The sequence below is a fragment of the Propithecus coquereli genome, unplaced genomic scaffold (assembly GCF_000956105.1).
Source record: "Propithecus coquereli isolate 6110/MARCELLA unplaced genomic scaffold, Pcoq_1.0 Scaffold24, whole genome shotgun sequence".
NCBI lineage: Eukaryota > Metazoa > Chordata > Mammalia > Primates > Indriidae > Propithecus > Propithecus coquereli.
The window spans coordinates 1,596,438-1,613,774 of NW_012147952.1; the positions used below are offsets into that span (position 1 = coordinate 1,596,438).

General features: G+C 36.1%; 1 protein-coding gene across 7 annotated transcripts in view; it reads left to right on the forward strand.

Moving 5' to 3' along the window:
* The window catches only part of RIMS1 (regulating synaptic membrane exocytosis 1), a 482,695-nt gene that overhangs the window by 456,789 nt on the left and 8,569 nt on the right, over positions 1-17,337 (forward strand). For all 7 annotated transcript variants that reach the window (XM_012646050.1, XM_012646051.1, XM_012646053.1 and 4 more), the window contains 2 exons: positions 12,447-12,585; positions 14,451-14,563. In XM_012646050.1, coding sequence (XP_012501504.1) covers positions 12,447-12,585; positions 14,451-14,563 — 252 coding nt within the window. The remainder of the gene's footprint in view (positions 1-12,446; positions 12,586-14,450; positions 14,564-17,337) is intronic.

Genomic DNA, 17,337 nt, shown 5'->3' on the forward strand with positions numbered 1-17,337 from the left:
TGTCCTCACTTCCTCCACACCCTGCTTAATGAGACCCTGACCACTTTTTAAATAAAAACCTTGCCGTCTACCCCTATCATTCTCTATCCCCTTTATCCTGCCCATTTTTCTCTGCAATATTTATTACCAGCCATATTATATCTTTATTTATTTGTTCACTGTCTTTCTTATATACATACACAAACACACTAGACTGTAAGCTCCATGACAGCAGGAAAATTGTCATTCATCAGTATACCCCCAGCACCTAAAGCAGTGTATGACACATAGTAGGTGCTAAGTAAATATTCGTTGGATGGTTGGATGGATGGGTGAAAAACTGAATGAACTAACACTCTAACCTGAACCCCCATACTGCTGATCCTCTTAACTGTTTCTCCTCCAATTTCTAGCATCACCTCACCATTTGGATTTAACATTTGCTCTAATTTCTCTAGCTATAATCCTCATTATTTTCAATAAGAATTTGTTTTTAAGCCAGGCATGATGGCTCACGCCTATAATTCTAACACTCTGGGAGGCCAAGGCAGGAGGATCACTTGAGGTCAGGAGTTCAAGACCAGCCTGGGCAAGAGTGAGACCCCATCTCTACTAAAAACAGAAAACAAAAATTATCCAGGGCATGGTGGCATGCACTTGTAATCCCAGCTACTCGGGGGGCTGAGGCAGGAGAATCGCTTGAGCCCAGGAGTTTGAGGTTGCTGTGAGCTAGGCTGATGCCACGGCACTCACTCTAGCCCGGGCAAAAGAGTGAGACTCTGTTTCAAAAAAAAAAAAAAAAAAATTCCACACTTGGTTTTATGTAGAATACTATCTGCTGTGATATAAAATAGGCTGCTGTAAGAAGACAGCCCCAGATATAGTGGCTTAATCAAGAGTATCACATAATAGTCCCAGTGGGCAGTCCAGTCTGGGGCTGTTATAGTGACTCTATCAATTCAGGGGCCCAAGCCCTGCCAACTGCATTACATTCTCCCATCCCAAGACCCAAAGTAGCTGCTGTAGCTCCCACCATCACATCCCCATGCCATCAAGATGAGAGGAAAGAAGAGAAAAGTGGTTAGTCCTTAGCTGGGACTAGGGAGGAAGCTCTACCAGTAAGAGAAAGGGTGAGACTGGATATTGGGGGCATGAACAGTCTATCTGACATGTTATAACTTAATTATACTGCATTCTAAATAGCATTTTGAGTTAAATGTGAGGCTGAGAAAGAACATGTGCTTTGAACAGAGGAAGGGGAATTGGCATCATTCTACCTGAAGACATAATCTGTGTAAAATATTTTGAGTTCTTATTGTGTAACTGTGAATAACTTAAATAGGTGCTAGACACTTTCCTGAGTGCTTTATATGCATTATCTCCTTTAATACTCAAAATAACCCTAGGAGCTAGGTATCGTGATCCTCTCTTTTAATAGATAAGGAAAGCGAGGCACACAGAGGCTATGTAGGCTGCTGCAGGCACAGAACTAATAAGTGGTGGAGCTGGTACTTGAATCCAGACATGCCAATTCCAGAGTTGCCCCTCAAACCCCTTCCTATTCAAATGCCACTTGGAATATTAGACTCGCTGATGAGATTGGGAGTCCCTTAAACCTTGAGTTTAAATACAAGTTTTTAAAAAATATATAAAACATACAGTAAAACATTTGTTTCTTTCTGGGTGTCAGCCTTAAGTATTGTTTTGTTTTTACAAATAGGGTGGTAGATAGTGAGGAGAAATTCTAGATTTTTACTTAATAAATGAAATCCAGCCTCATCTGAGGTATTAACTCATACCCAAAGGAGAGTAAAGAAAACCGATTTGAACTATATGTGATATATTTACTACTCTGGACAAATAAAATCTGAGACCTTATTTTCTGATTATGAAGAGTTGTTAATAAATGATTTAGGTATACCCATGTAATATTTCAGACCACTTTTAATCTAATCAAGACAACCTGGAAAAACAAGCCCATCTCAGCACTGGGGACTTAATCTCATCCTCAGACTACTTAGGTGATAATTCATCCCCACCTGCTTTCAGTTGCATTTACGTCATCACATTCATTAAGTAGTATGAGGACCTTACAGTGTTAAAATAATAACGTCTACTCCCTAGATGTATTAGTTTGCTAGGGCTACCATAAACAAAAGACCACAGATTGGGTGGTTGAAACAACAGATATTTATTTTTTTCCTATTCTGGAGGCGAGAAGTTCATGATCTAGGTGTGGGTGGGTTTGGTTTCTTCTGAGGCCTCTGTCCTTGGCTAGCAGGTGGGCACTATCTTTCTTCCTCTTCCTAGGGTGGCTCCTCTGTGCACAAGCACCCTGGTGCCTCTGTGAGTCCTGATCTCCTCTTCTTCTAAGGGCAATCAGATTGGATTAGGGCCCATCCCAATGACTTCATTTTAACTTAATTACCACTTTAAAGTCCCTATCTCCAAATAAAGTCACATTCTGAGGTACAGTGGTTAGAGCTTCAACATATATCTTTGAGGGGATGGGTCACAATTCAGCCCCTAACACCAGAAACACTTTGGAACCCTTAAGGCTGTGAAATCAAATAATTTACAGGAGTGAGAAATTCAGCATTTGAATGTTTCCTCCTCTTTTACTTGGCTTTGGCCAAGGCAAGATGCTATACAGCTGGTGTGTTTCAGTGACTATAAACCTCTTCAGTGTTTTTTGGCAGCCTTGTTAGTTTAACACGCAGGTTTCTTACAAAAGAATAGCTATTAGCCACCTTAGAGGAGCTCAAGAAAAAAAAATAAACGTCAGCATTCAAACAGATGAATCTCTTTTCTCAAGTACTATCTGTAAAGAACTTAAAGTACATGGCGGCAAAAGAAAATATTTTATCTCTTTTGGGTTATGGGAGTGGAATAAAAGGATAAGTACATCACTGGAAAAGATTTGAAGTATTCTTTTGAAGGAAAATATCATCAAGGGAATTTATTCCATCCATCTCACAAAAATATTCTGAATGATACTATTTTTAGTTTGTTGGCCACTATATTTATTTCATTATAAATCTCTTTGGAAAGTGGGAAGACGATACTGGAGTTTATGATTGGTAGGATTAACCTGGAGAATAAGTGAGAGAAAATGACAAAAACCATAAAAGTCAAAGGACCCTCATGCAATTTTCTAAAAATAATCCTCCAACCTATGAAATTTTTACAAGTTCTATTTATCTGGCTTAGGATGAAATATATTCAAAAACTTTGGCACAACACAAAGGGAACATTGTTGTTTATTTGTTTAAATACCAATGAAAGTTGTGTCACATTAGGGCAGACTAATAAAAATTTCTGACTACATGGTTTCCACATAACAGAGAAGTACTGTTGGATATTTTCTTTTAAAGAATAATTGTTGGAGATCTATGACAATATTACCATATCATATTGCATATAATACAAAGTACACACAGTTTTATATGGGGAATATTGGTATTGGGAAGACCAAGATCTTGAGATCATTAAGAACAGCATGAACCATAAATCAACATTAACCAAAATGATACGGAACCGTGCACGGAGAGCAGGAGAGCATTAGGTAAAAGGCCTTGGGCGATCCCTCCACTGCTTACTTCTCTGCTTCACACCTCGCAGTTAAATTAACTCTGGTCATTCCGGAACTGTAATTATCTCAAGGGGCCATATTCTTTCTCCTTTCAAGACCTTTAAGTATGCTGCTCTCCTGGCCTGAAATACAGCTATACAACTCTGGTCCCCTTCACTGTCCACACAGAGTGTCATAGTTTCCTATGAAAATTCCTTCAATACCGATATATGATCTCTCAGTAAGTTCAAGACTATCAGATTTTATAGTTTGACTACATTGGTGCTGTTTTGTTTGAATGCCAGATAAAGTCATTGGTTTGCTTTTAGGCAGCCTATTTTAGAAATCAGCATAAATACCAGAATTATCTTCAAAAACTGAAACTAAAGAAGAAAAGAATTGCATTTCTCACCTCATGGTCTCTCTAAGTTACATGTTCATTAAGTGGCATTGCAAGCAGCAGACTCACACTTAACTGTTTAAATGGTTCTCTCTCTTCCCTTCTCTTCCTTTCTCCATATTATTGAATTTACATATGATAAATAGATAAAGTCAAATTCATATAAAATAAACCCTCTGGCTAGCACTTATACTGCATGATAATTAGACCTTTACTTGTCCACGTCTTCTAGGTCAGATGGTTGATGTCAGGGCTTCTTCTCTTTTCACATTTATGTACATAATTGAGGCACAAAGCACTCAGGTAACAATTTGTTGAGTAAGTAGAGGACAAAATGAACAAAACATATTAATCACAACTTTTCTTTTTAAAAAACTGAATTTTGTCACCAAACACATAAAAAAATAAATTTTATCTCTGATCTCAGTTGTTACTTTCAGAGTGACCAACAGATTATACTTAAATCTATACTTTGTGAGTTAATAGGCCATTATTGCATTTACTTTTGTACCCAAATTGTTTAGTCAATTGGATGGTATTCTTTTCCTGACTTCTCCAATTAATTGATGGAATCATATAGTCATTTCGGCATCATGACGTTTTTTTTTTGGATGCAATCGATTCAGTGTATTCTATATCAACTTGAATAGATCTTTAAAACAGTAAAAGCAGTGCTTAGTCACAAAAGATGTAATGCAATGCTGTTTATGTAAACTAAAAATACAAGCACATAAAATAACACACATTTTGCATAACACATTCAAATAAAAAGCTATATATTAAATACATTAAATTGCCAGTGGGGGTAGGGGAATGACAGTAGAGTATGCTGATAAAATGGAATGAATGGATGAATGGGTAGATATATAAATAGGACAGATGGGTCTTGGTGGAACCAATAATGGTAACATGCCAGTAACCGAAGAATGTTATTAACAACCATCTACACCTAAGATCTAAATACACAAATTAACACAGGTAGGCATGCACGTATACAGACATATTTGTCTATAGATACATATATAGATATGTTTTTTAAAATTAAAAAATGAACACATGAATATTCTTGTTCATTCATTAGTTTTCTTGTGATTTCTTCTTTTTTAATTTTTTTTCTTAATTTCAGAGTAGTATGGGATGCAAATGCTTTGGTTACATAAATTGCCTTTGCACTGCCCCACAAGTGTGCCCATCCCCCAGACAGTGTGCACAGCATCCATTAGGTGTGGATTTACCCCTCCCTTCCTCCCCCTTCCCACCTGCCTGACACCACAAATACCACATGTACTCACCATTAAATTGGTACTAATTGGTCAGAGATTGCTTTGATTAGAAGATGATTTATCTGATGTTATCTATCATTATCCATCTCTCCAACCAATAATATGAGACCTAATAATGTTGTGTTTTTCCTTGTCCATTTAATCATTCCCATCTACATAGAAAAAAGCTCTACTATCACCTCTTAAAAAATAGAGAGTCTCCCCTAATACTGTGTGACTCTGCGAATACTACCTCTAAATCACAACAAACCTTTTCAAAGTAGTCATAGGAGCTGTCTGTATTTACTTATCTCTCATTCTCTCTTCTGACTGGCCACTCCTTTCAAACGCCTGAATGAGTAGGTGCCTAAAGTAGGGTTACTGGTTAGTTATTTCACCGAATCTACTCCTCTCAAAGTCAGTGATCTCAGTGCAGCCAAGGACTATAATCACTTTTATGTCCTTTCTTACTAAAACTCAAATTAGTAATCAACACATTTTTTTTTACTTCTTGAAACACTTTCTTCTCTGGTTTCTGTACCATTGCACTTACCTATTTTCCCCCTACCTTAAAAGGTCCTTCTTTTCAGCCTCTTCAGCAGTCTTGATTTTCTTCTGAACCTCTCTCTAACTGTGGGAATATCCCAGGCTCCATTCTGTTTACCCTTTTTATCTCTATTTTTTCCCTAAGTTATTACATTTAGCATCATAGATTTTAATTGTGTCTGCATGACACTATATCCTATCTATTTATCTGTGTATCTATTTCTAGTTCTGACCTATTCCTCATGGTCCTGATGCATAAATACATGTTTATTGTATGCCCTATCCTTTCTTATTACTGTTGTATCTCTAACACCTAGAATGATCCCTATTATATCATAGGTTCTTGGTGTTTGATGGGTATTTAAAGAATGAATTAGAGGACGGGCGCGGTGGCTCACGCCTGTAATCCTAGCACTCTGGGAGGCAGAGGCGGGTGGATTGTTTGAGCTCAGGAGTTCGAGACCAGCCTGAGCAAGAGCGAGACCCCGCCTCTACTAAAATTAGAAAGAAATTAATCGGCCAACTAAAAATATATAGAAAAAATTAGCCGGGCATGGTGGCGCATGCCTGTAGTCCCAGCTACTCGGGAGGCTGAGGCAGAAGGATCACTTGAGCCCAGGAGTTTGAGGTTGCTGTGAGCTAGGCTGATGCCACGGCACTCACTCTAGCCCAGGCAAAAAGAGTGAGACTCTGTCTCAAAAAAAATAAATAAATAAAGAATGAATTAGTAAGTCAGTGGGTATTTCTAAATATAATGTAAATATGGAAAGAGAGAAAGAGTTCACCTTTTGGAGCACTTTGAGAGAAAGTTGCTCTTTTAAAATATGGGTAAAATGTTGCCCCAAACATTATGGATTTTACTAATTTTTCATGCATCTGTGACTAGAAAATATTAAAATGAACTAGTTTTCTAATCTTTTTGTTCTTTGTAGAATACTTGGGACAATGTTTTCAAATCAAAGGCTTCATGTTATAATTTGATAGTAGACTTCATGTGTTTATAAGGTTAATGATTCTTTAGTGCATACAAATAATTATTAATAATGGTGGTATTAAAAAATGTAACCTCATTTTATCATATTTGTATATTTAATGCATTATATTTATATTAAAAATATTACATGAATGTAAAATATATGTATGTGATTACATATAATTATAGCATACGTAGAAAGATAGATGCAGATAATTATATATATTTGTGCTCGTGTAGAATAGATGTGTTATTTAACAAAGTTTTACAAGTGAACTTGTAAGCCCATGTGTGAATGTATACATGAAAATATCTGTGTAGCTAAACCATTGTTCTATTTGTAAAATAAGGAAGACCAGACTTTGTGTTTTCCTAAATGGTGGCATAATAGAATAATTACAAGACTGAGATTCAGAAAATCAGGTTTCTAATTCAGTTTTTGCTGCTGACTGGCATGATGCTGAGCAAGTCGTTATACCCACTAGAATGTGAGCTCCATCAGGGCAGGGATTTTTATCTGCTGCACTCATTGCTGTGTCACTAGCATCTAGAAAAGACTGGACTGACTTAAGAGCTGAACAAATTTGTTGCATGAATTATATTTTTCCAAATTACAGTTTCCACATCTAAAAAACAATATTTCTTCTAGTCCTCACATTCCAAATTAATATTAGAGCCTTATGTATTTAAATAAGGCAAATTCAATGCTGAAACTATTGATTCAGCTTCTACCTGGGCGTTTATATTGCTTAGTCCATCGAAGCTGTTTTCATGAATATTTATTGATATGAATAAGACAACAGCTAGGTATCAGCTCATCTGCCATCTTCAATCAGAAGGACTAAACAAAAACTTTAAAATTAAAAATATATTATTCAAATTCACAAAATTAAGTATAAAAGAAAATTCAATAACTAACCTCTCAAATGATTTTTTTCAGAGTGTATAACATTTGCATTTTAGAAGTTATTAAGGTTTAAAAGCGCTCTAAGAATTTTGGGACGACTTGTAGATACACCATTCTTTAAGAAAACTTGATATCCTGGTTAAAAAATAAAAACAAATTAATACATATTATTCACCTTTAAAATTTTTCTTTTCATTCATTGGAACGAATATGTAACGAACACAACCATGTGAAACCTATGTTAGGAAATGCAAGAGAAATCAGGTATTAACAGTCTACACTCCACAGTCATCTGGACTGCCAGCTACGCACAGAGACCTGAGATCGCTGGTGACACAGTCTCTTGGCTGGAGGCAGCATCAACCTTGGGAAGACTGGAGAGGAAGCCTGGAGACCTGTGCGCTACTGGCAAGACAGCCACCCTCTCCGGACCACCATTACTCACGCCACCCCCCGCAACCCCCCAATCTTTAGGACCAGTCCCCGCCGTGTGCTACTTCCCTCTTTTCTCATGGCTTATGTCCTCACTTCCTCCACACCCTGCTTAATGAGACCCTGACCACTTTTTAAATAAAAACCTTGCCGTCTACCCCTATCATTCTCTATCCCCTTTATCCTGCCCATTTTTCTCTGCAATATTTATTACCAGCCATATTATATCTTTATTTATTTGTTCACTGTCTTTCTTATATACATACACAAACACACTAGACTGTAAGCTCCATGACAGCAGGAAAATTGTCATTCATCAGTATACCCCCAGCACCTAAAGCAGTGTATGACACATAGTAGGTGCTAAGTAAATATTCGTTGGATGGTTGGATGGATGGGTGAAAAACTGAATGAACTAACACTCTAACCTGAACCCCCATACTGCTGATCCTCTTAACTGTTTCTCCTCCAATTTCTAGCATCACCTCACCATTTGGATTTAACATTTGCTCTAATTTCTCTAGCTATAATCCTCATTATTTTCAATAAGAATTTGTTTTTAAGCCAGGCATGATGGCTCACGCCTATAATTCTAACACTCTGGGAGGCCAAGGCAGGAGGATCACTTGAGGTCAGGAGTTCAAGACCAGCCTGGGCAAGAGTGAGACCCCATCTCTACTAAAAACAGAAAACAAAAATTATCCAGGGCATGGTGGCATGCACTTGTAATCCCAGCTACTCGGGGGGCTGAGGCAGGAGAATCGCTTGAGCCCAGGAGTTTGAGGTTGCTGTGCGCTAGGCTGATGCCACAGCACTCTAGCCCAGGTGACAGAGCAAGACTCCATCTCAAAAAAAAAAAAAAGAAAAAGTTGGTTTTCCACCTTGACCTTATTGCCTCATGTTGCCTTGGATAAACGCTTGTCATAATTCTATTTGGCTCAGTACTTTCATAATACCCCCATGGGGCTTGCCCCTGTCCCTCAAGTTGAATCTTGCCACTATGTGGGCATAAATGCAATGTTACTCTACCACAGTAACTTCATAAATGAACTGCTTCTAAAAAGGAAGTATAGTATATAAATGAATAAATACCAAAACTGAACTAAACCGCATTCAGAATGGCTATAAATGAAGTCCCTGCCTTCAGTAAGTGTACACATTCTACAATGACAGTCCCGGTAGGCAAGACAGACCCAAAACGGAAAAGGTAGAAAATTCCTGAGCCTTAGATAGTGAAATGGGAACATCCATATAAATGTTGGTAGGAGAATAAATTCCTATAATACTTCTAAAGGACAATTTAAAAAATATCTATTAAGATTAAACAGATTCCTACCCTTTTAGTAGCAGTTAAACTTCTAGGAATTTATCCTATAAAAACTCTCCTTTAACAGTTGGAAATATCCAAGTGCCCATCAATAAAGAGAAGGCTTAATTTTGAAACCACACAGCCATAAAATGGAACAGTGCAATCATTAAAGAGAATAAATATGTACATGTTTGTATTACATTATATTAAATGGAATGTGGAAATTACACATTAGTATGTGTATTAGCAAGTTTATACCACTGTCCTAGATGCTAGAAAAAAAGTGAGCAATACTCACAATGTTGCTGCCCTTGTAGAAATTATCTTCTAATTGGGAAACAGGCAACAAACAAGTAGATAAGGGTTTAACGGCAGATGAAGCAGTCATATGAAGAAAAATAAAGCATGGCAAGGGGTTAGAGAGTGATGAGGATCAGAAAAAGCCTCTCTGAGATGACATCGGAGCAGAGATAGGAATAAAGTGAGGGAGCAAGGCAACAAAGTCAGAAGGGACAGACAATAAAAAGGGCCCTGAAGCAGCATGTTTGGAGGCTCAAGGAAACACCAAGTGTGGCCAGAAAGCCATAACCCCATGGAATGGGAGATCTGAGAGGTTTCAGGGACCAGATCACATGGCATTTTATGGGCCATGATAACCATTGTGGGTTTCCTTTTAATTTTGTTGATGAACCGTTATAAGATCTTGAGCAAGAGAATGACATATTCATATTTATGTTTTTGAAGATTGACCATGGCTGTTAGGTAGAGAATATTCTAAGGAGGAAAAGAATAGAAGCAGCAAGACCAGTGTGGTGTGGGTATTGTAGTGGTCTTGTTGAGTGATGATAGTGACTTGAAGTAGTCTTGGAGCAGTGGAGAGGAGGAAGAGTGATCAGATTTGTGGTGCATTTTCAAGGTAAACCAAGAGGATTAGCTGATGGATTGGATGTGGGGTGTGTTAGAAAGAGGATTCAAGGATCATTACAAGGTTTTAGGCCTGATCACTTGAGTGAGGAGAGGGAGGACTTGGCACTAGGTGGTGGTAGTGTGATGGAGGTAGAGAATGAAGAGTTCTGTTTTGGATATGTTAATGTTGAAATGTCTGTTAGATCTCTAAATGGAGCTAATAAGCAATTGGATTAATGACTCTGACCTTTAGGATAAAGGTCGGGACTGTTGATGTGTAATTTTGGAGGCATAAGGACATAAATGGCTTTAAAACCATGGCTGAGATCACCTAGGAAGTAAGTGTAGAAGAAAGTAGAAACGTCCAAGGGCTGAGGCCTGGGGCTCTCCTATATCTAAAACTCTCGAGGAGGAGAAGGTTCCAGCACAAGAGACTGGGGAGAAGCAACCAATGACAGGGGAGGAAAAATGGAGAGTGTGGATCACAGAAGCCAAGTGAAGAAGCGCGTATAGATATAAAGAAAAAAATAGCACCCAAATTATTAACCATCATCTTCTTATAAGGGTGGAATTATAGAGGATATTCAACATTTGCTATATCTGTAATATTTGAATATATTGTAATGTACATATATTGCCTTTGTAAACAAAAATAGCAATAAAAATGTTAAGAATAAAAGCAATGAAAATTTAATAAGCTATTAATGTGTGTGGGAAGCATGAACATTAATTCTATATAATATAATCTATTGTATCTTTGATTAGACATTTACAAAAAGGTTGCAGTGACCAAAAATGAGAGACAAATGCAGTTTTTCATATGACTTATCTAAGAGTGTATTTAGACGCCTGCTTTACAGAGATTTTGTGAGGATTGAAGAGTTTATGCATATATATATAGTTATGTATGTAATTATATAGAGAGAGCATTTTTTCATATATTGTTAATGGGTATTAAATGATACTGTACAAAAAATAGAAAGAAAACCAGAAATGTATATAGAATGTGTAGATGGGATAAAGTCTTACAGTTTGTTTAACCTATTGATACTGCTCATTCATATAATCAAATAAAGGTTTTAGAATTTTATTCCTGTGCTATGAATAGAATGATGGTTACTGCTTTTCAAAGTGGCTCCAGGAAGTTGCTCTGATCTTAAAGAACTGCAATGGAAATGATCAGCCAGTATAATTCACAGTGCAAATGGGGGTGCACACCTCAAAACTGCCTGTCAGAAGTCATGCAGCTGAGTCAGAAGGCCATGAGATAGCTGCATGGCCTTGGAATTAGAATAATACCTGTTGTATCTACCCCCGTAACCTATATACCATCTCAAATGACATAGCTTATGTTAAAGTGTTGCAAAAAGCATCAAATAAAATAATACTATTTCTCCTTATGGGGATTGCTGATATGTGATGGTATCAAACTGTGGTATTTTTCATGCTTGGTTTCAATTGCCCCTTTTCCTTTAAAGGACGTCTATTCCCACACAGTTGGAGAATTACAGATTAGGAGAAACCTATTAGATTGCTCACCATTATCTTTCCCCGTAACAGTTTTATGCCAAATTCAGATTTTCACTGTAATACCACGAGTTTGTTTTTGTTCGTTGAGATTCGGGCAGTCTCTGGAACTGTGGCCGTGATTTACCTTCTGCTGCTACCCCCTTTTTTTTTTTTTTGAGACAGAGTCTCACTTTTGTTGCCCTGGTTCGAGTGAGTGCCCTGGTGTCAGCCTAGCTCACAGCAACCTCAGACTCCTGGGCTCAAGCGATCCTTCTGCCTCAGCCTCCCAAGTAGCTGGGATTACAGGCATGCGCAACCATGCCCGGCTAATTTTTTCTATATATTTTTAGTTGTCCGTTTAATTTCTTTATATTTTTAGTAGAGACGGGGGTCTTGCTCTTGCTCAGGCTGGTCTCGAACTCCTGAGCTCAAACAATCCACCCACCTCGGCCTCCCAGAGTGCTAGGATTGCTACCCCTCTTAAAGCACACTTTGGCAAAGAGATTGAATTAAGTAGATTATTTTCTTAGACTATCATTTTTCTGATTAAATTTTTAATTATATGTAAAATTATTGTATTTGCAGGATCGATTCATATTCCGGGAAAACTGTCTAAATAAAACTTAGAGTTTCTTTTACTCTCTCCTGTCAGAGTCGGGCCACAAGAAGTTGAAAAGTACCATCCAGAGAAGCACAGAGACAGGCATGGCAGCTGAAATGAGGAAGATGGTAAGGCAGCCAAGTCGTGAGTCCACTGATGGCAGCATCAACAGTTACAGCTCTGAGGGGAAGTAAGTGATGTCAGCATGTCTACACGGCTGTAGAACCATGGATTGTGTAGTAATCGGTGAAACAGCAAAGCCACCAATAGTTACTGTGCAGCTTTTTTATTTATCCAGAAGTTCAACCATCCATTTTAAACCAGCCTGACCTCTTAGAAGTGCACATGGTCATGCCTCTGTACCTGGTCACTCATACCTCTCAAAGGGATGAAGAACTGCTGAGTTAACATGAATAAACTGATTTCCATTATCTAGTAAAGCCCAGAATAGTTCCTTACTGGATGTTCGGTGTAGAAATGCTACATTTAATGCATTCTTCCGTATGGGAAACTCATTGGCCCTGTCACCAAAATCTGAAATTAAAATTTAGAAGTGAGGAACTGATTTCCCATTTTCTTAATTGTCTCCAAGCTATTTTGAGTCCTAAGCTGTTGTAAGTGTAACACTCTCATATATGTAAGCAACTTAACGTTTTCTTGTTTTTAAAACATCACTGACTCGTTTTTACCTTAGGAAAAAAATTCTGGTTCTATCTTCCTCATTACTTTTCTGATTAAAGAGTTTTAGTTAATTCTGAAAAAAATCACTAGATTTTTTTTTGTTTACTTATTTTTTTCTATGTCATGTGGATCTTGCATAAAACCTGCATTTTCCTATGCTTGAGAATATTTTGATAAAACTAAACTTTTATTAAGGTAGTAGTGGGTCTTACAAATAAGCAATTATGCTATGGTGGGTTTCATGGAGATAGACTATGTACAAATTTTCCATAAGTATTCATTCATTGCCATTTAGATTCCTCACATACCAATCTAAAATTCATAATTTTTTTATGCCATGTTTCTATTTTTGTTTGGAAGTTAAATAAAATTATGCCAAGTTAATATTTCTGATACTCTTTCCATCAAAAAGCATTTGATCAAATGATTGGTATGCAGGTTCCCAGTAAGTTATAGCCAAGAACAAAAAATCAGCAAGTATGAAGGTATGGACATAAACTTTTGACAAAATACCAATATTTGATGAAGTAGTATAAAGCAATGTGCCAATGAAAAACTACAGACACTATTTTCTGATAGAAAAGTAACAAATCAAATAAAATTTGCCTCCACCATGGATAAGCCACTTAATCTGTCAAAGATTTTTATTCATAGAAATATGCTCATTCAAAAAATACATGTGGAATGCCAACTACATAATAAGCGTGGTTCTCATTACCCAGAGACAATTACATCTATCTACAAGAAGAGCACAGTCACTGCTCTTGTGCAGCTTATATCCTTGGGCTTTCAGGGAGTCATATTACTAGAATATGACTAGAAATAGACATATTTTAACCAAGTAACTTTCATTTGGACCACATAAAAGTCTCATATAATTTAAATGTTTAATTAATTCAAAGTTGAATAAATTAAACACATTTGTATTTGTGTATAAGAACTTGTACTATGCTATAGTATTTATTCAAAAAATTATTATTCACTTTTTTAAAACTTAGCATTAATGTTACTTGATGTTCATAAGCAATTATGTAAGGTTTATGATATAAAAATTTTCATCTTACATTTTATATCATCAATACATTTATATAAGGATTTGGATTTGGTTTTGTAAGTGTCCAGAACACTTAGTACATTAAAAACTGAGTCCTCCTGATAGAGAATCAGGTCTTAAATTGAGAGTTCATACTTTTTCTCAAACAGCGTTGAGCCTCCTACGCTTGGCTCAAAGGCAATGCGAAGAATCAGGAAGTAGACAGATTGTCTAAGTAGTGTTTATGTTTCATGATCAAACCTAGTCCAGTGGAAACTAATCAAAAGGATTCTAGGAGATTTAATGTTTTGTTTCTTTGGTTTTTGTCCTTTTGCTGATAGCTTAATATTTCCTGGAGTGCGACTAGGAGCTGACAGTCAATTCAGTGATTTTCTTGATGGATTGGGACCAGCCCAGCTTGTTGGCCGCCAAACTCTTGCCACCCCTGCAATGGGTAAGAATTATTTTTTCTATAGAAAAATTAATGTTTTATGATCGACAGGGTCATTTAAAATGGCATAATAGTTATACAAGCGAGAAGCAACATTTTAGCTAGGGTGTTGCCGGTTACAAGCAGCTATTCTGATTTCCAGTGCATTTTTCTAATTTGAGTCATTATACAAAATGAAATAAAATTAGTCATAAATATGTGAATTACCAGAAACCCTGGCAAGACAGAGAGTCTACAATAGATCCAAATATAGGATAAGGATGGCATTTCACAGCATGAAAATAAATGATGCCTGTTCAATATTCAGTCCAGGATGGTAGCATAACTGTTTAACTGAGTGAAAAATAATTAATAAAATCGCCTGCTGCTTCACAACTTACAAAAATGGTAATATTGTAGACCGAATTATAAAAATGAAAAAGGAGGGTGGAGAAAGATACTAAAAAGTACTAGAAAACACTTAAGTGAATGTTTCTATAGTCTTGGAATGGGAAAGGATTTCCAAAGGGTCAAACAAAAGCCGGAAGAATTGAAATCTTCTAACAGGAAAATATTACCTAAATGAAGTTGAGAGAAAGAGGACAAGTGGAGAAAATTATGTATAGTATGTGCAATATATTTCTCTGAAAGACATGATATTCCAACTTGAAAGGAACTATGGAGAAAAAATAGATCAACATGAAGGCCCATCATTGTGGAACTTCACAACACTGAGGACTGATAGAAAGTCATACAAGTTTCCTAAGAGGAAAAATATTAATAATTCTGTAAAAACTATCAAAAATCAGAATTTCTTTGGGCTCTTCTGATTCTCATTGGACTCTTCAATAATAATATTGGAAGCCAAAAGACTATTAGCATTACCTTCAAAATTCTGAATAACAGCTGATTTCCAACCTAGAGTACAATATCGAACCAAATTATCAAATAAGTTTAATACATACTCGGACAAGCAAGATCTCAAAATATTTTTCTCATTTCCAGCATTGCTCAGAAAGTTACTGGAGGATTTACTTCAATGAAATGAACTAAATGAATTTTTTTTGACTGTGAACTAAACAAAGAGAAAGATGAGATCCAGTAGATAAGTGCTTCCCCACGAGAGAGATGATTGGGATAACCAGGATGATAGTGAAGGAAGAACTAAAGATAGCTGCAGCAAGATTTGAAAGCAATTTGTCCAAATTGTAGCATGTCACACTTCATAGGATAAAATTTGTAGAATACCTAATGTGTTTGATTTTATGGAAGAGGTAAACAACCCGGAGAGTCTAAGGGTTTGAAGTAGTGATATGTACATAAAAAAACAAGCAAATACTTTTTTAAAAGGTACTGATTAAGTGTAGGGAAAAGGAAGATCTATCTAAGAAATGAGAATTCATCATAGTATTCTAGTTCACACAGCTGTAGATAAGGTGACATAATCATAATAGTGTAAGTATTAACATTAGGAGAACGGGATGACAGAAATTGTCAGATATGCAGTAGGGGTAGGAAACAGTAAAGACATCAAAATTAGAAGTCAATACTACTATCTAAAACTGAAAAAAGAAAATATTTTGTAAGTATAGTACTTAGAAAGAGTGAAGCAAATGCCAAAAAGTAAAAAAATCAGATAAATATATTGACAACTTTGAAAGCAGTGACTTTTGGAAGGCAAGAAGTTGAGGGAGAGGATGGGAGTCAGTTATTTATAATAGTAAGTCTTATAGAACAGTTTTGCTCTTTAAACTAAGTATGTCTGTGATATTAAAAAAGAACTTTAAAAAACATTAAAAGAATAAAAAGAAAACAAAAGACCTCTAGGAACTGATCTCTAAAACAGAATTATAAAACTAATGAGAACATCTAGAACAACAAAGTCGATCAACTTGACCTGGAAAATAAACAGAATTCACACCGGAGAAACGGAAATGATTCAACTAACTAAAAGTAACTTAGAAATAATTATATTTAACATTTAAATTTAACATTTTAATAGATATTTAACATTTTCTAAATTATTATATGTAATTCACAGAAAAAAGACAAGGAGGTTCTTAAACAAAAACAAGCATATATTTTTAAGAAAGAAAGTTGAAGAATGAAAAATGTAATGATTCAAATTTAAAACTCAATCGATGAGCTAAATAGTATACTGAACAAAGCTGAAGATAGGATTAATGGCATGCAAGGAGGAGAGCTACAGAAAATCACCAAGAACAGAGCCTATGTATGTATAAATTTAAATATAGAAGAGAATCTGAGACATAGGAATAATAAACCGAAAAGTTCAAACTTACTGTAATAGAAGCCTAAAGAGAGAATAAAGAGACAACTTTTGGGAAAAAATACAATGGCTGAACCATTTAAGAAAAACATAAAATCTGAAAGATTGAAGAGCACACTGAGTGGTGAACTGAACAATATATACAAAACAAACAAACAAGGAAACACTTAATGAAATTTCAGGACATTACCTCAAGTTGTAAGGAAAAAAAAGAAGATTACCTACCAAAGAAAGGCAACAAATTAACTACTTTTATTTCTTAGCAATGCCAAAAAATTTAAAAAGAGAAATGATTCTTCAAGTGCCAAAGAAAAGAATTATCAACCTAAAATTCTGTATTAAGACACACTTTCACTCAAGAATAAAGATGAAATAGAGACATATGCATTCACACAAAGACTTATAAAATTTGCTATCTATTGCTCTTCACCGAAAGATGTACTTTTTCCAGAATAATAAACCTAAAAGAAAGGAATAGGATACAAGAAGCAATGATGAGCTAAGAAAT